This window comes from Ochotona curzoniae, unplaced genomic scaffold (assembly GCF_017591425.1).
Source record: "Ochotona curzoniae isolate NIBS_2020 unplaced genomic scaffold, NIBS_Ocur_1.0 contig_43, whole genome shotgun sequence".
Classification (NCBI taxonomy): Eukaryota; Metazoa; Chordata; class Mammalia; order Lagomorpha; family Ochotonidae; genus Ochotona; species Ochotona curzoniae.
Window position 1 is genome coordinate 20,955,612 of NW_024466218.1, and position 23,780 is coordinate 20,979,391.

Sequence of the window (23,780 nt, forward strand, 5' to 3'; positions counted from 1 at the left end):
GATACTTTTTGTGTTACTAAGAAATGTAGTTGTTCCTCCCTATGAAAAGTGAACACACTATACTTACTGAATGTTATCAAAATATTGAAAGTAAATAAACTAACTTTGATCAAAAAGGTTAAAAAACCAGAATAAAGCATTTTCAATCGAATGAGAAGGTATTAAAAAATAAACAGGAAAATGCAGTGTTTCTCAGAGACGACACCTAAAGGGGGCCGCCCATGGCATCCCCACCTCAGATCTGGCTGAGGGTGGAAACCACACTTCCACGGGCAGCCCAGGCTTACCTGATGATCCTCTGGGCGGCATACTGGTGGAGAGCACGGAACTGCGCCGACATGTTCGCTAGCGCTGCCAGACAGTTGGTGTGCAGGTACTTGTCCTGTCAGAAAACAGCACGTGTGAAACTGACAGCAAGTCTGGACTGTTTGCATGGCTAACTTGAAGCAAATGGGAACTCAATTGTGACTGATTCTAAAAAACCCAAGTCCACCAATTTTTTTTCTTTTCTCTAATTCTCAAACGTGTAAGGGCTAACAATTCAGAGGTTTTGCTTGACTCGTCAGAGAAGCAACACCTGACACAAATAATTCTAATGTTATTCATGGTAGTAAATACTGGACTACTTTGCTACAGAAACAGTCATGTTCACTTATTATGGGCTGCTTAAGCCACTGATGGCAACACACAGGCAAGAGGCCTTCTGAAAGCTTATGGAAAAAGGCACACTACTGAAAAACTAGGCACAGTTTTCACAGTTTTTTGCAACAAGACAAACATCTTTCAATTCCATTTTTTTCCATGAACTATTGGAAGTATCCTCATTTACTATAACTAACTTTCAAAAATTGAAAAAATCCTCCATTTTATCTAAAACACATCTTGGCTCGTAGAATTCCAGATAAAAATACAGATATGTACCACACAGGGAAGTAAGTGATTATTTCTGTGGAGCTACGAATTCCATACAGTGCTTCTCTCTGCAATGTGATTCTACTGATCAGAATGGAAACTGGCTTCCAGGAACTACACTTAGAATCCAGTAGGAATTATTTTTAGTCTTCATACTCTGTCTTATACTTTTCTTCCCCATTTGAATTCATACTTTGCTGTGCTCATATGTTACTATGCTTTGTTGCCTGAGCTTTGCAAAGGCCATTGCTAGAAGGGGCCAGTGCTTAAGGCAGTGGAGGAGAGGTCAAGTTCTTGGACCCCTGCACCACATGGGAGACCCAGAGGAGGATCCTGGATCCTGGCTTTGGACAGGACTGGCACAGTTCCAGTCACTACAGCCATATGGAGAGTGAATTAGAGGGTGAAAGATTATTTCTGTTCCTCCTTTTCTCCCTGTGACTCTGTTTTTCAAATGAAAATAAATCTTAAAAAGCGTATGGTGCAGTGCTGTGTGTAAAGCCACCACCTGAGATGCCAACATCCCATACAGGTGCTGACTCCCGTCTCAGTTGCTCCTTTTAATCCAGTGGTAGAAGATGGCCCAGGGGAGACAGGGATGAAGTTCCTGGCCCCTTGCTTCTACCTGGCCCAGTCCCTGCTACTGCAGCCACGGAGAAGAATGAACCAGAGTACCAACGATGTCGATGTCTGTCTGTCTGTCTGTCTGTCTGTCTGTCTGTCTCCCTCCTCTACCTTTTGTCTCTCTGTAACTCTCACTTTAAAAAAAAAGTCACTGTTACAAGTCCAGCAAAAATGGAGAATAGTTTCTCTCTAAACGTACCGCATGGCTTGGTTTCTATTTCATGCAAAGTAACGGATCATCCAATTATTAAAGATTACAAGTTAAAAATTATTTTATGCTCACATAATACAATGACCATATTTTGCTGATCTGTATTTTTCTACAGTATTTCAGAGAATTTCAGCACTCTGAAAACAAGGATCACTTTCAAGTGTGGTCTTAATTGTGCTGCATGTGCAAAGATAGAAAAATAGCTGCGTAATACTTACCCTTGTCCTCGTCATGTTGTACTGAATGGTTCTTATTACCACCAATATCAGGAGACTCCCCAGTGAAATCTCAGTTAAAGCCCGTTCTGAATACCAAGTAATATTTTTTAATATCTGTAAAGTGGAAAAAAAATTTAAATGAAAATGACTGCTTTAAGAAAAAAAGGAATCATTCCAGGGGCATAATTTTCATTATGACAACGCTTTCTCTGTAAGAGAGTTAAGCAGTAAAAGTGAATTGTGAGAATCTAAGTTCCAGTAAGCAATCTGTGTTCATGAGTTCACTTTTCTTTCCTCCTTCCCATTTAAATAGGAAAAAAAAAAAAAAACCCAGTCTGGAAAAGAGGAATACAATTAGCACACAAAAGTGGATTATCTGGGAGAGATGTGGTGATTGAGATGAGAGTGCCAGAAACCGATCAGAGCTCAGCAGCCTGCAACTGCAAAGCAGCAGCTCCAGGTGTCTCTGCAGAGCCAAGGACAGTCCCCACCCTTCTCCCTTGCAGTGTGGTCCGAGACCAGAGTGGACACTAGTACTCTAACAACTTATACTGCCTGATTTTGCTTTGCCTATTAAATCTAAAACTTTCACCAATTCACTTAAAGGAGGACTTCACAGCTTCCTTTTGGCATAATCAAACTGGGAGCGTACCCAGTTCCAGGCCATGACCAGCTTCCTGCTAAGGCTGAATGCGCTGCTGGCTCCTGGATTCAGTCCTCCCAGTCCTGCCTCTCGGAGCATGTAGGGGGTGAACCAGAGGAGGGGAGACGCCTCTACTTGGCCATCTCTCTCTCTCTCTGTCTCACAAATAAACAAGGCTTTTCAAAATGAGGTAACAATATTTTACAGCCAATTAGGTTCATAGCTACTGATTCCATGTAGAAAAATTTGGTACATTTTAATTTCATCCTTTATTATTATTATATATGGAAAGAAATGAATGAAAATATGGTATGGGCTATGAAACTGGATCCTGGAGAAAAACAAGTGTTTAAATAGCTGAATTTGAAATGTTCCAGCTGCTCCACTTCAGATTCAGCTCCCTGCTAAATGCCTAGAAAGCAGCAGAAGATGGCCCAAGTGCTTGAGCCCCACGTGGGATACCCAAATGAAACACCTGGTTCCTAGCTCTTGGCTCTGGCTTTGGTCTGGCCCAGCCCTGGTCTTTGTGGTCATCAGGTAGTTAACCAGCAGATAGATATTTGTCTCCCTTTCTTTCTCTTAAGAAAAAAGTTTAAAACCCATTAATTTCCTCAAATGCTAACATTATTATGTGATTTGTTTCAAAATTTCCTCCTGTGGTTCCTTTTTGTTTTGCTTTGTTTTGACTGCTCTTGAAGCAAACAAAATCTCACAAATCTAAATGAGTCCCCATTGTGCATGCTCCCCATTTTCATTCCTTCTCTGACTCTCCACGTGTAGCCAGTCCTCTGTTTGTTCCACTTGGCATGTCTGAAGCTTCTCCGGGTCTTGAACAAATCAGTGGTGAGTACTGAGGAGCAGTGCCAGCCTGGGAGTGAGGCTGTTGATTTGCAGGATATACACACACACTTACTTCTAGCTAAGGACCCGAGGGAAAAGAGTGCAAACGTCCACCAAAACACTTTCTAAAATGTACACAGAAACATTATTACAGACAGCAAAAGATTAGAAATGAGTTTGCCAACAAAAGTATGGATAAATACACAGTGACAGAATCACACAACAGAACAGCATGTGACGGCTGATGCACTAGCACAGCTGAATCTCACCAACCCCATGCTGAGTGAAAGAAGCCGATGGAAGACAACACTGAGGCACTTCAAAAATGTAAACAAGATGACCAGTATTCACAAGGAAAATAAAGTCAGCACGTTATATATCTCTTTAATATATCTAAACCATTCTTAAAGGAAAAGTCTATATTTTAATCTCTTTTTACAATGGTCAAGATTCCTTAAATCCTAGTTAAAATTATGGCTACCTTACACAGACAGCAAGAAAAAGGTTTCAGTGGATCACTAAGAGTGATGTTCCATTTTCAAGCCCTCATCAAAACGGGAAAAAAAAAAAAGGACCATGCGTAGCCTATGAAGAAAGCACGCCCAGCCTCCTACTGCTATCCATGAGGAGAAAATCTGAGAACCAATCTACCCAAAAGAAAAGAGCCAGCGAACGGGCCTGTGCGGAGCAAGGAACGTGGGGCGAGCCCCAGCCGCACTCGGCAGCCAACAGCCTGCTTGGCACGTCCCCCACAGACGAGCTCATTAGTCAGGGCCAAGCAGCACAAGGAAAGCCTACACTGTGGCCATGACAGGATCCCAGGAAGAAAGCCAACCAAGTCAGAATATATTTTGAGAAGACTGTCAGTTCTCTTGGTGTATTTGGGGTTTAGTGTGTAGTATGTACATTTTTAAAAACCAACAGAATTCATGAGATAGATAAGTGCAAAAAATACAATTTTCCTGCACCATTAGATGGTACCTATGATACCCTCAGGCACCAGATCAATTCTCAATTGCTCCACTTCTGGCTCAGCTTTCCGCTAATGTGCCTGGGAAGACAGTGCAGCAAGGCCCAAGAGCTTGGGCCCCTGCCACTCGCAGGGAGACCTGGTTGGAGCCCCAGGCTGCTGGCTTTAGTCTGGTCCAACTCTGGCCACTACAGCCATAAAAGGAGTGAGTCAGGAGATGGGAGCTCTCTCTATTTCTCTGTAATGATGCCTTTCAACTAAACATATTTTAAGAAAATGAAAATAATAATAGTTTAGATGATCCTAACATGAAAAAGCTGGTGAGAGGGAAAAAGGGGACAGTATACATGCAGGCCAATGCTCTGGGGACTGACAAGGGACACACTGCCATCCTAGGAAAACTGCGAACAACCACATCAGAAAACATCAGGAAACAACAATGTACACACACTATCTAGAAACACAGATGGTGCTGAAAGCAACTGTCATAGAAAAAAAAGGAATCAGAGGAATGCTCATTTACAAGTACTTCATTAAATCACAAATCCTAGGCAAGTTTAAGAACTAGATATACGTATTACTTTGACAGGAAGAAAATGTCAGAGTGGAAAAATAAAACCAGTTTGGTACTGAAACTCTCCAACAGGACCAAAACTTAAGACTTAAATCAGGCTACATTCTTTTTCAAAACCATCCAAGAGTCTCTCAGTCCTCTCCCCTATTTCCTTCTTGCTTTTCTTGTTCTGTATGCAAGGAACAAACATTTTCTTGACAATTTCTGCCACAACAACAACAAAATGGAAATGAAATGGAGAGGACAAATGAGTCTGCCAGTCACAAAAGCATATGCATCTATTACTAAGGAACCATTTCAAGAGAGTTTTTAACCGGCTAGCAGCAAATTTTAAGAAACACTACTTTATAGTATTTCTAATCCAGGTCCTCACAAACATCTTCCAGGAGGAAAAAACAACGGAATGCTGAGTCCACAGGGATTCTGCCAGAAGGGCACGGCAGCTCCACATGGCTGCCCTCCTTGGGCCATGGTAACTTACCACTTCATGGATGGAGCGATTGAAGCCATCATCCTCTGTGAGGATCAGCAGTATGATAAGGGCCATGTACACATGGTGTGAATTTCTCTCTTCGACATGATACAAAATCTCAAGAATTGGCAAAACCTAAGGAGTAAAAATTGCAATTCAGATTTCGGTAGTTTAGTGTAAACCCAAACGTTTCAGACTTTAGGACTTTTCTTTTGTACCTTCTGTTTTAATGTTGTAGTTACAATTTTCTTTATAGAAAACACACGCACGCACACACACACACACACACACACACACACACACACACACACACACACACACTATTCTGATGGAATATACTTCCAGATGTGTAGTTAAAAGACCCCAGGAGAGAAAACTGCTAACCATGTTGTCTCTGAAGGATCATCCAACACAAAGACCATGGTAGGCTTAGGCAGGAAATGTTTAACAGGTAACATCACTTCCCTCAATTAATAAAGCAGGGAGAGGGCAGAGTAGATCCAAAATTAAAGAACATTTAAAACATGTTCTGAGTATCACTTGAATGCTAATAAATTAGAAGTAAATCTCGAATAAGCATGTAATAAATAAGACTATTACTCAAGGTATGTGGCTTTATCTATCTATCTAGAAAGCCAAAGAGACAGAGATTTTCCATCTGTTGGTTCTTTCCTCAAAAAGCCTCAATAGTATGGGTTGGGTCTAACCAAAGTCTGGACCCTGGAATTCACACCTGAAGCTGGGTCTCCAATACTGGGTGGCAGGGCCTAAGGACATGCAATAGCACGAAGCTGGAAGCAGGACCTGAACCCCCAAGCTCCAACACAAGATCTGAGCATCTTAACCGTTGCACCAAATCCTCGCCCCTGAAGCTGTGTATTCTGAACATGGATGTTGAAATACCTTCTTCAGTGAATCCATAAAGACCAACTTATTTTATTTCAAATCATTACTTCAACAACTTCAATTTGTACACTCTCCATTCTTCACTAATTTAGGTCATTGGTTTCTTTTTAAAATTTTGTTTGTTTGTTTATTTATTTATTTATTTATTTTTATTTACTTTTCTTTGAAAGGCAGATTTACAGAGAGAAGGAGAGACAGAGAGAAAGATCTTCCACCCACTGGTTCATTCCCCAAGTGGCTGCAATGGTCAGAGACGAGCTGATCCAAAACCAGGAGCTAGAAGTTTCTTCCTGCAGGGACCCAAGGCTTTGGGCTATCCTCGACTACTTTCCCAGGCCACGAGCAGGGAGCTGGAAGGAAGTAGAGCAGCTGGGATACGAGCCAGTGCCAATATAGAATCCTGGCATGTGCAAGGGGAGGACTTTAGACACTAGGCTACCACACCAGGCTCCAAATCAGTGGTTTCCAAAAGTATTTATGACATTCAAGCCCACGTAACCAGAGACAAAGGAGCGCTGGCTTCCTCCCTTTTGGCACTGGGAGGGCGCAGCAAGCAGAGCAACCTGCTCACCCCAAGGTAGACCCTCACAGATGCAAAACTGGCCAGCACTACTATTTTGGAGTTCCAACCCTCAAAAACAGTGAGAAAGAAATTTCTGCGGTTCTAGCATCTATAGTACTTCTGTTACAGCAATCAGCATTAAGACCTAAGGCTTGACAGTTTAAACACAGAGGTGGGAGATGTCAAGGGCAGCACAGGGATCAAAAAGACTGATGGGCCACGCCCAGGAAGTTCCTAACTAACAGCTAATGTGTCTGCGGAAGCATCAAAAGATTAACCAATATTTGGGTTCCTGTCAAGCATTTGGAGTTTCTGGCTCCTGGCTTCAGTTTGGCTCAGTCCCAGTTGTTATGGACATTTAAGAAATGAACCAGCAGATGGAAGATCTCTCTCTCTCATCCCTCTATCACCAAACCTTTCAAATAAAAGAATAAATCTTTTTAGAAGAACCTAACAGAACTGCTTTTGATAATCATGAAAAACCACAGGGTTCATGTCACTGTAAATATTAATCACATTTTCTAAGCATATCTTCAGTGAAAATTTAAGTCAGGAAGGATATCAAGAAAACATGCACTGTGTGTCTGTAGTATTTGTGTAGGGTCAAGGCCTGATCCGAGGGCAGGAGACTGGGGCAGCCTAAGGGAAACAGCCAAGTCTGTGTTTAACTGAGTCACTCAAGCAAATCCAAATGGCGACGAACTCCTGACGCCCTGACTCTGGAGGCTGAGGCCACACCACGCTGATGTGGCGATTCCTCAGTCCTCAGCACCCACTCCCTTACAGGGTGCCCTCCTCTGCCTTGGCTGTGATGGCTTGTCATGAAGAGGGCCCCTTCCCGTGGGGTATGGCCCAAGAAGTGGGCTGGACTGCTCAAGGAAAGACTTGATGATTATAAGAGACTATTATTATATGCTAATAGCCACCCATTAAAGGCACACCACCAGAAGTTATAACAGATTAATGAATAGTCTTGAGCTAAAAACAAGTCAAACAGCAATGAGTCAGAACAACAGAAAAGACCCAGGTCAGTCAGAATCTGACAAGGAAGGGAGGGAGGTCTGCTTCTGGCCTACTAGTTCAGGTACTCTTGGAAACACTACAGCAGGGCTGGTGTTATAGCGTGGTGAGTGAAGCGACTGCCTGAGAGGCTGGAGTCCCAGTGGCTGCACTTCCGTTCCAGCTCCCTGCTAATGTGCCTGGGAAAATAGCAAAGAATGGCCCTGTGCCCATGTGGGAGACCAAGAAAAAGCTCCTAGCTCCTGGTCCCACCCTGGCTGTTGTAACCATGTGAGGAGTGAAGCAGCAGATGCAAGAGTTCCTTCCCTCTCTTTCTCTCCAATTCTTCCTTTCAAATAAATCTCAAAAAAAAAAAAAAATTACCAAACCTTGCCTCAGAAGTTATAGAAAACTGTTAACAAAATCCTAGCAGCACTGTGCCATTTGCTACCAATAACATATTTTCTAATTATAACCTCAACAAATATTTATTACCAAAAAAAACAAAAAAAGGCAAAAACAGACCTTTCTAAAACAGGGATGTCACAGCCTTTCTGGTCATGGTCAGAGCTGCCCATGACATTCAAACTGCCTTTCTGCTTTTCCCCATCCACCAGGAACAGGCCCTCTCTTTACAAGGCTTTGTCCATATGGGCAGTCCACACACACACACACACACACGCCACTTTACTGCTAAAGTCAACGCCTTCCACAAACAGCTGGTACAGAGACAGGTTCTGTTACTGCACATTCAGTGCTCAGTGTCACTTTGATACAAAATGTGCTCAGTGAATTACAGAACAAATTTCACATTTATTCTACATTGACACATGATTTCATGGGGTGGGGGGGAATGGCTGCCAGGTATCTGGAGAATCCTGCTCTCAACCTGCCACAGAGGGGAACAGTCAGCGTCAGCCACCTGCTGGCTATTTCAGGTATGTCCATGGCTTCAAGAATGAAACAGAAAACAGCTGTCTATACACAGGAAAATGAACACCTTGGGAGGATAGTTGATTCATCCCCTATGCACACTGGTTATAATGGAAGTCGATCACTGCTTATACCACTTTCTTTCTATAAGCAGAAGCTGTGGAGTCAAGTTTACACACACAGTGCAGGGCAGTGATGCCTGGCAAAGCTCTGCTAACACAAATACAGCATGCTAAGAATGGAGGCAGGGCAGCCCTGATGTGTACGCCTGTTGGAGGGATGGGACACTTGGGAAGCTGTTTCCTTTCTACGACTCCCATTAGGATATGCTGCCACTGGGAACAGCCACATGAACTTGGGGGTTGGGGGTGAGTACGGTCTCCTTGAGGACTGCAAAGGAGGCCTCTTAGAGGACTCGACTGGCTGAATGCAGACCACAAGGCCAGTAAGGCTTGGCAGGTCACTGCTTCCATGTGAGCCGCTCCCTATGCCTGTGTCTGGGAACATGTCCTATCAGTCTTTGGACTGTCACCTTTGTGACAAACATACTTACCATCTCGGAAAAATAAGCTATTCTTCAAAACACAAAATACGACACACATGGGATGATGCGTACAATACTCACAAGATTTTCCATGTCTGTGCGTGCCAACATATATGTTCTAATATTACTGTTCTGGTGGAGCAAGGTATACAAGAGGAGAGTGGCTTGGTCCGACGTCTGCTGTTCACAGAGAGCCGTGTACAAGCTATTAAAATTGATCTGGAAAGCATGTGGGATTGATGAGGGGAAGGGACTGTTATCTGAAATGAATCACAAACACAAAATTGAAACATTGTCACGTCAGTTCTTCACAGCTGTGGTTTACACAGAGTAAAGGAGCATGGCCACCTACGGCTTACAGTTAGGATGCTGGTTGGGGGCCAGACGCGATAGCATAGTTGTTAAAGTCCTTGCCTTGAACACACCAGGATCCCATATGGGCGCTGGTTCTAATCCCAATGGCCCTGCTTCCCTTCCAGCTCCCTGCTTGTGGCCTGGGAAAACAGTTAAGGTCAGCTCAAAGCTTTGGGAATCTGCACCCATGTGGGAGACCCCTGGAAAATAAATAAATTAAAAAAAAAAAAAAGATGCTGGTTGGGATTCCACACCCCATACTGAGGTGCCTGGGTTTCAGTCCCAGCTCTTGCTATTTTCCTATTATGATGCCTGAAATTAATCTGTTGTGAGACTATGAACTTGAATGAAAAGAACAATGACGTTTAGCCAAAGGCCCCTCAGTAGACACAACATAACAGGATATCAAAGCTTTGTTTCCAGAGGGAAATGAACCACCATGAGACCATGAGTCCTAAGTGGAAATCTGTCTCTAGTTTTTCCCTAATGAACAGTGTTCACATACAACAAAAGAACCTCCTACAAGTCAAGGTTAGAGAAAGAAAACATTGCCTTGAAGCCAGGCTGATTTTCTCCCAAATCATGGCTGAAGTGCTCACCAATGTTCAAATCAACCTACTTATGAATTAACTTTTTTCTATTTATTGAAGACAATGGCTAGAGCAACAAATTATTCAGTTAGTATTTAAAAAAAATATTGAAATCTGTACAAATCCCACATTAGCTTTTTTTTTTAAAGATTTATTTATTTTATTGGAAAGTCAGCTATACAGAGAGGAGGAGAGACAGAGAGGAAGATCTTTCATCCGATGATTCACTCCCCAAGTGAGCGCAACAGCCAATGCTATGCCATCCGAAGCCAGGAACATCTTCTTGGTAACCCACATGGGTGCAGGGTCCCAAAGCCTTGGGCCGTCCTCGATTGCTTTCCCAGGCCACAAGCAGGGAGCTGGATGGGAAGTGGAGCTGCCGAAATTAGAACCGGCGCCCATATGGGATCCTGGCGCGTTCAAGGCGAGGACTTCAGCTGCTAGGCCACGCCGCCGGGCCCCTGCATTAGCTTTTGTAACAGGCAGACAGATACACCAACCTAAGACAACCTCTGTAGCTTTTTTTTGTGGAAAGGAAAATTAAAGCTAATCCACTACAACTGCCAAGGCACCATGTTTGCACCCAAGTGGTCACCAGAACCAATGGAAGCACACCAAGCCCATGCTGGGCAAGCATCCACAGCATGAACTGACACAGCCCTGACCTGACAGCCCCCTGCCCACAGTTAACTGCATTTAGCTTGAAACTGAAGTCAGCAATGGTAGGGTAGGAAATAAACAGCAGATAAAGATGGGTTCAGTGACCCAGAAAAAATCATCACCTCTTCAAGTAAAACACTAGAACATGATAGCACCAGGAAGTGGTATTTTAGAGTTTGTGGTATCATGGGTTAAGCAGCTTCCTACAATGATGGCATACCACATGGTCACCAGCTAAGAGTCCTGGCTACTCTGCTTTCTCTAGCTCCTGATAATTCCCTAGGAAAAGCAACAGAAGATGGCCTAAGTACATGGGCCTTTGCACCCATACGGGAGACATTAGAAGCTTCTGGCTCCTAGGTTCAACTCAGCCTATTCCCAACCATTGCAGCCAGCTGGGGAGTGAATCAAGATGTGCTTCACTAAGAGATGAAAGATCTCTCTCTCTCTCTCTCACTATCTTTCCCTGCTTCTCTTTAACTCTGCCTTTCAAATAAATGAACTGCTTTTGAAAAAATCAAGATTTGTTTGGGAAAAGCAATGGAAAATGACCCCTGTTCCCTGCATGGGAGATGGGATAAGGCTCCTGGCTCCTGGCTTTGGCCTGGCCCAGTCATGCATATTGCAGCCACCTGAGGAGGAGATCAGCAGATAGAAGCTCTCTTTCTTTCTTTTCCATTTCCCTCACCTCAATAACTCTGACTTTCAAGTAAGTAAATAAATCTTAAAATAATAATAATCTTTCTATATTACTTTATTTTCACAAGGGATAGCAAAAGTAGTGTTGCCATGTGCTATGAACAGACACTACTACAGAATCTGCAAAGGCTGGAGAACATTCTGGACACTCCAAGCTTTACTTCACAATGAAAGCAAATAACATTTATCAAAACCTACTTACTGTACCTGGCTACAAATGTGTGGTGTGTGTGGGCATCCACGTGTTACCAGCTCACCTGCGATATGTCTCAGCCATCTCACTGGCCACTCTGTGTGCATTTATTATTCACTTGTTTGAGAAAGACAGCTCATCTATACAACTTTCATAGCATTATTCAGACAAGTTTCATATAAGATGAAATAAACCCTTAAGAGAAATTAAGTAAATTTCCCAGACTAGTCCTGAGTCAAACCAAGATTGGCTTCTATGTATCAATACCAGATTCAGCAATGATTTCCTGAGTCTATGCTATGTAAGCACTCATTTGATTCCTGTACATTGACTATAATGCCCATCTTACAGATAACAACATAGGAACGCAGGCCAGTCCAACCTGTAAGCCAACATTTTGAGCCACTTTTCTTGTGGTACCCCAAAAAGTATTCCAAGTAAGTATCCCAAGGAAGTTCATGCTTAAATATTAACATTTGGCTTCAGCACCAGAGGTTGTAAATGGTAGAAATCATATAACAAATACTTGCTATACTGAAAACTCTGAACTAATAACTTTAAAAGCCTTATTTTACTTGGTATTTGAATCAATACTATAAGGCAGCATTATATCTATGTCACAAACAAAATACAAGGAGGTTTAATGAGATTAAACAAACCGTCAACGGACTCACATCATGGTGCGACAGAGGTGTTACAAGCCATGATCTGCTTAGCTTCAATATCTGATTTCTTGACTGGTTAAGCTACACTATCTCTGGAAACAGAGTATGATAGCTGAAAGGTGAAAAACACTGTGTTTTCATTTTTTCTTTTATCCGTCGGAGTATTACTGAATCCTATTGCTGTGTGTTGAACTTTGAATGCTTGCATCTCTTCCAAAATTCAGGAAATTTAGTGTACAACACAATTGTTTTATGAGGCAACTGGGGCATGAGGGCTCCTCCCTCATGCCTGGGATTAAGGCCCTTTAAAAGGAACTTCAGGGCCCGGCGCAGTGGCGCAAGTGGTTAAAGGTCCTCGCCTTGCACGCCCGGGATCCCATATGGGCGCCGGTTCTAATCCCGGCAGCCCCGCTTCCCTTCCAGCTCCCTGCCTGTGGCCTGGGAAAGCAGTCGAGGACGGCCCAACGCTTTGGGAACCTGCACCCACGTGGGAGACCCGGAAGAGGCTCCTGGCTTCGGACCGGCATAGTATCGGCCGTTGCGCTCACTTGGGGAGTGAATCATCGGACGGAAGATCTTCCTCTCTGTCTCTCCTCTCTGTATATCCGCCTTTCCAATGAAAAAATAATAAAAATAAATCTTTAAAAAAAAAAAAGAAGTATATGAATTCTTAAAAAAAAAAAAAATAAAATAAAAAATAAAAAATAAAAGGAACTTCATACACAGCCCTCACCCCTCTTTGCTCCCCCAAGCCTTCCGCCAAGAAAGTAAGTATGAAGCATTCAAGGTGCCACCTTAGAAGCAGACAAGCTGAATTTGCCAGGAGCTTAGTCTAAATCTCTGTTTATTATAAATCATCTGGTCCCAATACTTCGCTATCACAGCAAGTCAGCTCCCAGGTGACAATACCAGAACCAGTACAGGTACAACAAGGTGGCACACTCATCTGCTGTCTGTGAGCAGTGTGCATCAGAACGGGTCAGGAGACCAGCAGGGCAGAGAGCAGTCACTGCAGGTAGAGAGAGTAACCGCACTGCTCACCCATCCTAACTGCATTAGTGTGGGCAACATCTTGGTCATCCACCTACCACAACAATATTCCTTTATATATTAAAGATAGAGCTGTTTGTTTATTCAAAAAGCCGGGTGACAGAGAAAGACAAGAAGACAGACCTTCTATCACTGATTCACTCTCCAAGCACCCACAATCACCAGGTGTGAGCCAGGTCAAGGTCAGAGGCCTTAACCCCATCAGTCTGAGGGGCAGGGACCCAAGTACTTGGGCTATCATCAGCAGCCCTCCCAGGTGCATTTGCAGGAAGCTACAGGGCACAGGCATCTGTTTTGCAAATAGGACTGATGGAACACAGCCTTCCTCATTCATTTCCATATTTGCTGTGGCTGCTTCTGTGTTACAGTGGACCTATGCAGACCACATGCACCTGCCAGGCCACTGCCCTTCTCAAAAACTGTTCTAACTTGTAATTCCATAAAACTCCTAGGTGGAACCTCAACTTGATAAGAAAATTTAAAACAAACTACCATTTGGAATTCTCCAGGTTCCTTTCTGATGCCAAACAGGGAGGACAGACTTGTCCAAATTAAGCATGAGTTAGTTTAATCATTTTTTTAAATTTTGCGTGGTTTAATTATTTTTAAGAGAAGTAGAAATTTAATTTGACCTCCATGAGAATACATACAAGAAAAATGAACTTTTCTGATTCATAACCAATATGAAAATTCACAAATACACTCTCACCTCCCAAACTACAAAGTAATCTGGAAAAAACAGTATTTGTCTCATCAGGAAGAATATGCAAAAAAGAAGTGCCACCAACCTTGTGTGTTCTTAAAGGACAGGATGGCCTGTCTGTAGGGGTTGGGTGCGTCTGGAGCATCTGTCAGGTTTGCCAGCACCAGCAGCAGCAGGAGACTCTGGTTGGCCAGCGGGGAGGAAAGCTCTGGAGAGGCGACTGCTTTGCTGCCCACACCGCCCAGGGTGAAGACAGTCCAAAGACCAGCTGGGGGAGAAAGTACAGTTAGGCCGTGCTGCCAGCAGCGAGGTAAAGCGCTTGTAGGTAGTATGTGATACATTTGAGGGCTAACATTTAGAAACCATACCTCTGCTCTGCTGTGATGATACAAGGAGAAAATAAATTTATTATCAGCAATTATCTTATTACTCACATATATAAAAATCTATCATTCTCTAACCCCATAATTCCACATCTACTTTCCACAGATAACCATTTAACTTCTTATACAGTTTCTTTCTGGATTTGTCTTTACAAATAGAAATGCATGCATTATTATAAGAAACGTTCATACATGACTTGTCATACAAATATATTTGAAAATCTAAACAAGATATTAAAATACAAAGAAGAAGAAAGTCTGAGAAGAATGGAAAACAGAGTTAAGATGCTAACATTAAAAACAAACCAGGCCCAGACTGCTTTATAAATACTGAACTCTCAAAGAACAGAAAACCCTCATATATTATGTAAGTGTTCCAAAGTATAGAACGAGAATATCTATATAATACATGTGACAAGGCCAGAACATTCCTCTTTGAAGCTGAACACAGACTGCATTTAAGAAAAGTTAACTGGAAAAAAAAAATGTGTGGGTAGTCCAATTCAAACAGAAACAAATGAAATCTAGTAGAACAATTTCTTACAAGAATAAATACTTTGGACCCGGCACAATGGCCAGGAGCTAAATCCTCGCCTTATAAGGACCACATTAAACATATGCATGTCCAGGCTGCTCCGTTTTCCATCAGGCTCCCTTCTTGTCGCCTGGGAGAGCAGTCAAGGTCAGCCCAAAGCCTTGAGACCATGAACCCATGTGGAGGACCCAAAAGAAGCTCTGGTTTTATATCTGCTCAGCTCCGGCTATTGCGGCCACTTAGGGAATGGACCAACATACAGCAGATTTTTCTCTTTCTTTCTTTCTGAAACTCTGTCTTTTCATGAAAAATAAATAAATCTTTTTAAAAAAAAAAAAAAAGAAAAAAGAAGATGATGATTAAGAAGAAATGCATCATCTGCGACTGGCACCATGGCTCAACGTGCTAATTTTCCACCCTACAGAACTGGCATTCCATACTGGCATTAGTCAGTGTCCCAGCTACTCCACTTCCAATTCAGCTCCTTGCTTATGGCCTGGGAAAGCAGCAGAGGATGGCCCAAGTCCTTTGGGCCCTACACCTATGTGGGACACCCCAAGAGAATCAACTTTGTCAACTGTAGTCATTTGGAAAGAGAACCAGCAATGAAAGGTCTACTCTGTCCTCTGTAAATGTGCCTTTCCAATAGAGAAAAATGTGATTATATCAATAAAATGTAGAATTATGCTTTGATAAAACTCAAAATATATTCCTTATTTATGGAACCAAAGGCCTTAACAGGCCAAAAACGGAATGGAATTTTGCAGGTTTCTAAAGTCAATCTACCTAGAATAGAATGGTGTAATATCACCAACACCAGCAGCAGTAAAGAACCACTTTTCATAGGCAATTTGTCCCCTTAGAACTGTCTGATACAACAGTCACTTGTGCTTTTTGAGCATCTGAAGTGAAATCAGATTGCAGTGCATTATATGCATAAAATAAACAAACAATAAAGGAAGTGATAATACTCAGTATGTACTGCATTAAAGTATATCCTTATAATTAATCTTACCATTTCTTTGTACTTACTACAACTATCAGAAAATTTAAAATTATCAACATAACTTGTATGGTTCTTCTCTTGTATAGAACCTGCTCTAGTACATCAGAAAAACAACGGACACTACCAACAGTGATTTGCTACATTCTATGGTTAAGAGAAAAAAACACTCAAAAGCGTTCTTACACATCAAAAGTAAACTTAATGTTAATTATAGTGCAATTAATCCAAAAACATGGCCAGGAATCATATGTCACATGTTTGGGCTGACAACCACAGATGTGACCTTAAAACTAGCAGTGCCACAGAGGCACAGCATGTTCTGGATCCAAAGGCAAAATGTCTAACTTGTCCCTCCGTGAATTTAGTCAGTACAACCAACAACAACAATGATTTAAAAAAAACCCATCAGGCATTTATGTGCCATTCTGTGATATGGTGTAAATGGAATATTGCTGAATGGAAAAAAAAAACACAGAAGGAAAGAAAAATATCTGAGAAAGACTCACCTACTCACAGAACATTGTGTTTCAAAACAGGGCAACACAGGAGAAACGGATGTGGAACAAAACTATGCATGTTTGAGAAGTCAACTTACGATAAGGGTAGTATTGCAAATCAATAAAGAAAGGATAAAATTCCTGAAATGTCCTTGGCATAGCACAACTTAATCATTACCCTGTGCTTAATTATAAAAATATGTGTGCATACCTTGAGTTAAGGAAGCCTTTTTCTAAGGCAGGAAACAAAACTCAAGGCAATATGGAGAACAGTAATCTGAATATTTAAACACTGAGTACTTCCTACTGATAAGATACATAAGTTACAAGTAACAGATGAGGAAATATTTACCAAATATATAGTAAAAGGACTTTTAAAAAGTATGCTAGTAAGTAAAAGAAAATTAAAAATGGTAACAAAAGTTCAGATTAAACTAAAAAAAAAAACACTCACAGTAATATCATCCATGAGAAGAGAAAATGTTTAAAAGATCTGCAGCAACCAGGAGTGATTAAGGTATAAAAATTTACCAACACATCACAGTGGTATAAGATAGTTTGGGGAGGGCTAGCTGGTAGTTCTCACTGAAATTTACAATGCATATACTTATCAACCCAGCAGCTCCGTTTCTGTATACTAAGAAACAACAGAGTTGGTAAACAAAGATGCATTTATAGGAATATTTAATATGATATTGCTTATAACAGTAAAATAATGGAAACAATATAAATGGTCAGCAGCAATACAAACATAAATTACAGTGAATCACACTCATGCTATGTAATACAATATAAAGAAAGATGTTTTTTAGACTAACAAAGAAACCTCTCTTTTTTTGTTTAACTATCTTCAATCTGGTCACAGAAATTATCTCATAAAATGAAATGAAATTACATGGAATTTAAGAAGGATTTTTGTTTTAATTGGACGCTTCAGATGTTTTGCAATATATTCTTTTTCTTTTCTTAACTAACGTTAACTGATGGGGTATTTTAAATGGGAAGAAAGGTGGTAATAGATAGCTTTTAATGTTGATTGTGTACCCAGCATCTTCTTACATCTTAGCCAAGCAATGATCTTTCAGAATTTTTCAGAAATCATTTTGTTACTAAACATCATTAATCTAATGTTATGCCTGTTTTATCTGCACTTCTTTCATTCTGTTCAGGTTAAATTAACTGTTCTTATTATGCCAGCAAAAATTTCATCCCCTTTAAACATAATTGGCAAAGAGTGTGATGCAAAAACTAGGTTGAGATCTTTCATGAGCAGCTAGCTGTAAGCACTTCTGGAATTCAGGACAGAATTTTTGGTTAGTCTCGGAGTTCAATGTGAAATGGAACTTCTAGTTACAGTAAAGATGACGCATACAAGGAAAGTTTGCAAAGAGAGCTGCAGAATCCTTAGCATGTGAGTATGACACTCTTCTCACCATGTCTACCGCCAGTTTAAAAGGGCTATTCCTTCACCTTAGACATAACTTGTCTTTTGAAGTACACGCTATCGTGTCACTGCTCCTAGCTGGGACTTTTGTCATCATTCCTGGTCTACAATCCCCTAACTTCTAAGACAGCAGAACCTCACTACGGCTTTTCTCTCCTAACCTTCATCTAAGACATACCATTGTTTTCAGTTCTTAGGCAAATGACCCGTCCAACACGTTTCTGAATGTTCCCTTTATTCTGGACAAAAACAAGACAAGCAAAAAGTATTCTCATAACTTCTACTTTTTTAACACCCTTAGATCTATCTGCAGTAAATATGACAAATATCCTAAAGACTGTATCTCTTCAACTGTAAAACCTATCACAACTTTCTGTGTTAACAAAAAATAATATGCCAACAATTAACACTATGGCAGGCCATCTATGTGAGCACTGTGGCACAGTGCATTAAGATAGACACCTACCACAACTCTGGTGTCCCTTTTGTTTTTCCTTTTTTGCTTTGTTTTGGGTTTTTTGTTTTCTTTTGTTTTGTTTTTTAAAAGATTTATTTATTTTTATTGGAAAGTCAGATATACAGAGAGACAGGGAGGAAGATCTTCCATTCACTGATTCACTCCCCAAGCGGCTGCAACAGCTGGAACTGAACCAACCCAAAGCCAGGAGTCAGGTGCCTCCTCTGGGTCTTCCACATGGGTGCAGGGTCCCAATGCTTTGGACTGCCCTTAACTGCTTTCCCAAGCCACAAGCAGGAAGTTTGTGGGGAAACGAGACAGCCAGGACACTAACCGGCACCCACATGGGATCCCAGCATTTGCAAGGTGAGGATTTTAGCCACTAGGTTACCGCACTGGGCCCTAGCATCCCATTTGAGTGCTGTTTCCAGCCCTAGCTATGTGTTTCTGATCCAGCTTCCCCAACTAATGTGCTAAGGAAAGCAGATGAAGATAGTTCACGTAAATAGGACTTGGTTACTCACATGGGAGAATCAAATGAAGCTACTGGCTCCTGGTTCTTGGCCCAAACCTGGCCATCACACCCATTTGGGGAATGAACTGTGAGATGGAAGATTTTTACCATCCTCCTTTCAAACAAATAAATAAATAAATATTTTTAAAAGGGGGGCGGTGGACCAATGCAGTATCCTAGCAGCTAAAGTCCTTGCCTTGCACATGCCAGAATCTCACATGGGCACTGGTTTTAATCCCAGAAGCCCAGCTTCCCATCCAGCTCCCTTGCTTGTGGTTTGGGAAAGCAGTTGAGGATGATCCAAAGGCTTGGGACCCTGCACCCGCATGGGAGACCCGGAGGAGGCTCCTGGCTCCTGGCTTCAGACTGGCTCAGCTCTGGCTGTTGCGGCCACTTGGGGAATGAATCACTGGACAGAAGATTTTCCCTTCTGTCTCTCCTCCGCTCTGTATATCTGCCTTTCCAATTAAAAAACTTATATTAAAAAAAGATTCTATGGCACATCACCAATTCTAAAACAAATCTCAATTTCAGAAACATTAAAATGTGAAAAGATTCAATCAAAACATTCAAAAATAGGGCATAAAGTATTGTTACAAAGGCATGGAGTGACAGAAGTGTTTTCTAAGCATCAATAGAAGGCAAATATGAACTGCAAGCAAAAATTACCTTTCAGTATAGTTGTAATACATTAATTTCTTACAAAATAAAGGTCAAAGAAAAATATTTAAATATATAACTGAACAATACCAATTCACTGGTGTATTATTACAAGAGAGAAAAGAAAACCTCCAGTGTAAATCAGTAAGTGGAAAAGGTAAATCACAAAGCAGTACATAAATAAATATACCGGGTCCCCTTCATCTATGCAACTTGTAAAGCTCATCTCTGAGCCAGTGAGAGGCTAGGTTTCTGGGTCTCGATTTCTGTATGGGTCATTTACAACATGCACTGAAGCATCACCTAAGCAGAGAGAGAAGAAAAAGAGTAGGAGGAGGGAAGAAAGCAGGAGAGACAGGGATGAAACTCAGTCACTAACCTCAAAAAAACACAAATAAGAGAACCTTACGCAGGTATGAATTTCAAGATTTATCCACGGCAAAAGTAAATTCTTTTAATTCCACTTCCCATGAACTTCTGAAATATCTTTGCAGACTTTAGCACACACATTAACTCCTGATAATTTTGAAGGGAAAACACCACGAACATGGTAACACTCACTAGATTCAAGATGGAAGTAACCAATCTAGTATTTTAATCTTCATAAATTTCCAAGTTTTTAATTTATTGTAACAGAAAAATGTCACTTCTAATTTTGAAAACTTTACTAGAAGAATGAAGGCTTCTATAAAGAAATTCAACATACTACATAGCTAAATTAACTACTGATAAACTACTTATACTGAACAAACAGATGTATCTACTTTTAAATTTGGTATTTATTCACTTCCTTTCATTTTACTTTAAAGGCAGAGAAAAACATAGTTAGAGATCTTCTGTCAGCTACGTTGATCCCCAAATGCCTCTCATAGCCAAGTTTGGGCCAGGCAGCAGCCAGGAGCCTGGCACTGCAGCTGGGCTTCATGTACTCGCTAGATCACAAACCAGGTCCAACAGGGCAGAGAGGTTACCTTAGCAGCAAAGCAAGCTGGCTCCAGATGGATACCTTTAATCTCTTCTTTACACAAAAACACTCAAGTGAACACTTGCTCCTTTCTAGTATTTTGCATTTTTAATTGAACATGCAATATAAACTACTTCATAAATAGCCCACCGATGCATCATTTCTTACATAATTGCTGGCCCATGATTCTCAGACTTTTTCTGTGACTCATGAGGAAGGGTTTACTATTAATTTTGAAGAACTTGTTAAAGGAAAACAGAGTCCCTACTCCCACTCAAATTTCAGAAGTCCCTGGGACAGCACTGAGAGAACCCAAAGCATGCGTCCTGTAAAACCTTCACTGTGTGCACCAGCAAAACTGAGGGTCCCCAAGGAAGCTTTTTTTGGTTTCCTGTTTTATTTTTTTTTTTTATGTTAAAAGGGTTTTTACAATGACTAAGGAAGATAGCAACCCCGTTTTTCATGAGGGAAACTTGTCAAGTATTATCTGATAACTGAATATCAAAAGTTTACATTTATTTAAAACAATGTTCATGAAGAAAAATGAACCCATTTAATAAGAAAATCAAAATTATATAAGCAAGCACAGCCAATGGTCAAAAATTACTTATAAGCCTTGGGAGTTACTTGATGTTTAACTGTAACATGCAAAAATTATTTTTTAAATTACTTTCTTCCACTCAAGAATATAGTCTGTTACTGTCAACCCCTATTTCCATCACTGTTTCAAGACTGCAAGCAAAGAAACATAATTTGCAACAAAAATAATCAGAAAATGCTTTCCAAGCTCAAAGTCAATCGGTTTTCTGGATTCTCTTCTCAACTGCTCATCTTCATCACTAAGAAGTGACAGCTATCACTAGACAAATTTCACAAATTCTGATCTCCTTCACCTCAAGTTTTTCTAAGAGGGCCGAGAGCTAGTTAGAATGCCAGGTAAACTCACACGCTATGGGAAAGCTTGTTTACACTCTCTCTCTGCCTGTCTCCTCCCTCCCTCTCGCTTTCCTTCTTTGTCTCCTTCTTTTTAAGAAATATTCCTGCCTTCCCGTATAGGGAGAAACAAGGCTGCCCACCACTGCCTACATTATCGTTTAAACTGGCCCATAGCATTGGACCAGAATTCAGCCAAAAGTTCATTTCTTTTTGCAGATCCAAGTCTCTGATCTATGACCCAAGAATCTTAGTGAAACTGCATTTTCCTGCTGGCAAAAATAAATCTTCTCTCCAACAGAAAAACAAGGGAAAGTTACAGTATATTTCCTTCTGTTTCAAAAACCAAATTGACATTCCAAATGGTTTTTAATTATATCCCTCAGGTCCTCCAAACAAACCCTGAAAATAAAATTCATCTAGCTAACACTAATATTAACTAAAGACACAAATTAACTAAAAGCACAACTCAATGTTTTTCAAAGTGCTGACTTAAGAACATTTATCCTTAGCACCAAAATGGGATGAAGATTCAAAACATTATTAATTGAAACATCAATAAATATAATAACTACCAAGGAGATAATAAGTTCTGTTAGAAATGCTGAACAAGACAGCTCTATTTTGTTAAGACTGAAAGAGATGAATATATTAATATTTTTCATATCAATGTTCATGCTACTTGCTACACTCTCATCGACTTCTTTCATCTAACACATTTATTGTAAGTACCAGCACGGTGCTGTGCTGCATTAACCTACTACCGCAAAACCAGCATCCCATATGGGTCCCAGTTCAAGTCCCATAGCTACTCCACTTCCAAACCAGCTCCCTGCTAATGTGCCTGGGAAAGCTGCAGAGAACGGGCCAAGTGCACGGCCCTGCCACCAAGTGGGAGACCTGGAAGAAGATCCTAAAGGGAAAATGCCTCTCTCTCACACTCTCTCTTTCTCCCTCCCTCCCCCTCACTCCCTCTTTCTCTTTATAACTCTGCCTTGCAAATGAAGTTTTTAAAATTTAAATATATACTATAAAATGCTAATTATTCAATCAAAACAACATAAAATAAACAATACTAAATCACTGTTAGTCATAATTGTAAAAACCCAGTATCATGTCATTTATGCATTTCAAACTGTTATACCATAGCCAGACATCATGAAAGAATTAAGGGGAAGAGCAATTAGCTACCACATGCATACATGAAAATTCTGCTGGACATGTTGCAATCAATAGCCATAAAATGCCAATCTGTCAAAAAAAATGGGGGGGGGTGGATTACACCCTGCCTCTGAGAAAGTTAACAGTTAATAAGCATTCTCACAACTACAAATCAATTTTACTTGTTGCAATGATCCAAACACATCCAATATTCATGTCTTTTCTATATAAATGCAGGAAAATTGTAAGGAAAGGGAGTTTTACTAACAAAATGACTGGACATGCATTCCAAGACAAATACTGTGCCTATCAGCTTTCTGATCCCAGTCATTTTCTCCCTTTCTTCCTTTGGATACACAAAAAAATACTGAGATTTAACTGTATGAGGCTACCTTTCCTGACCATTCTTACCTTTGACTAGATTCAATCAATGTGATATGACCAGGAGCAGCACGTGCAAATTTTAGGTTGCAGTTGCATTCCACCCTTTCCAAAGCACGAGACCAGGAGTGCTGGTGAGCAGACATATTCGACTTCATGCATAAGGCTGTGGCCTGAGAGAATGGTAAACCAACGCAGACGGAACTCAGGTCCTGCATGAACTTAGCCAACAGCCTGCTTGCCACCCTGGGCAAGCCTGGACTTCCATGTGAGGGAAATGGAAGCCTTCAGTCTTATGCAGGGCACTGGGACCATATCTATATCCAAACCATTTCAGTCATATATCATAAAGTTCCAGAAATTACTGCTTAGAAACCTTTCACAAATAACTTTTAAATGCTTTACACATCACCATGTCTGGGAAAAAAAATTTATTTCAAGAGAATGCACCTTGATCTATCTTGTCTAAGGGGTCCATTACCCAGTTTACTCCAGTGGTCAACAATTTACCATGTAATTCCCA

The 23,780-nt window shown here is 41.0% G+C and overlaps 1 protein-coding gene across 3 annotated transcripts in view; it reads right to left on the reverse strand.

Annotated features, from left to right (window-relative positions):
• Positions 1 to 23,780, reverse strand: part of DYM (dymeclin) — a 290,990-nt gene that overhangs the window by 169,958 nt on the left and 97,252 nt on the right. For all 3 annotated transcript variants that reach the window (XM_040984988.1, XM_040984986.1, XM_040984989.1), the window contains 5 exons: positions 14,408 to 14,590; positions 9,490 to 9,668; positions 5,474 to 5,599; positions 1,966 to 2,079; positions 288 to 382 (listed from right to left, as the gene is read on the reverse strand). In XM_040984988.1, the coding sequence (XP_040840922.1) occupies positions 288 to 382; positions 1,966 to 2,079; positions 5,474 to 5,599; positions 9,490 to 9,668; positions 14,408 to 14,590 (697 nt within the window). The remainder of the gene's footprint in view (positions 1 to 287; positions 383 to 1,965; positions 2,080 to 5,473; positions 5,600 to 9,489; positions 9,669 to 14,407; positions 14,591 to 23,780) is intronic.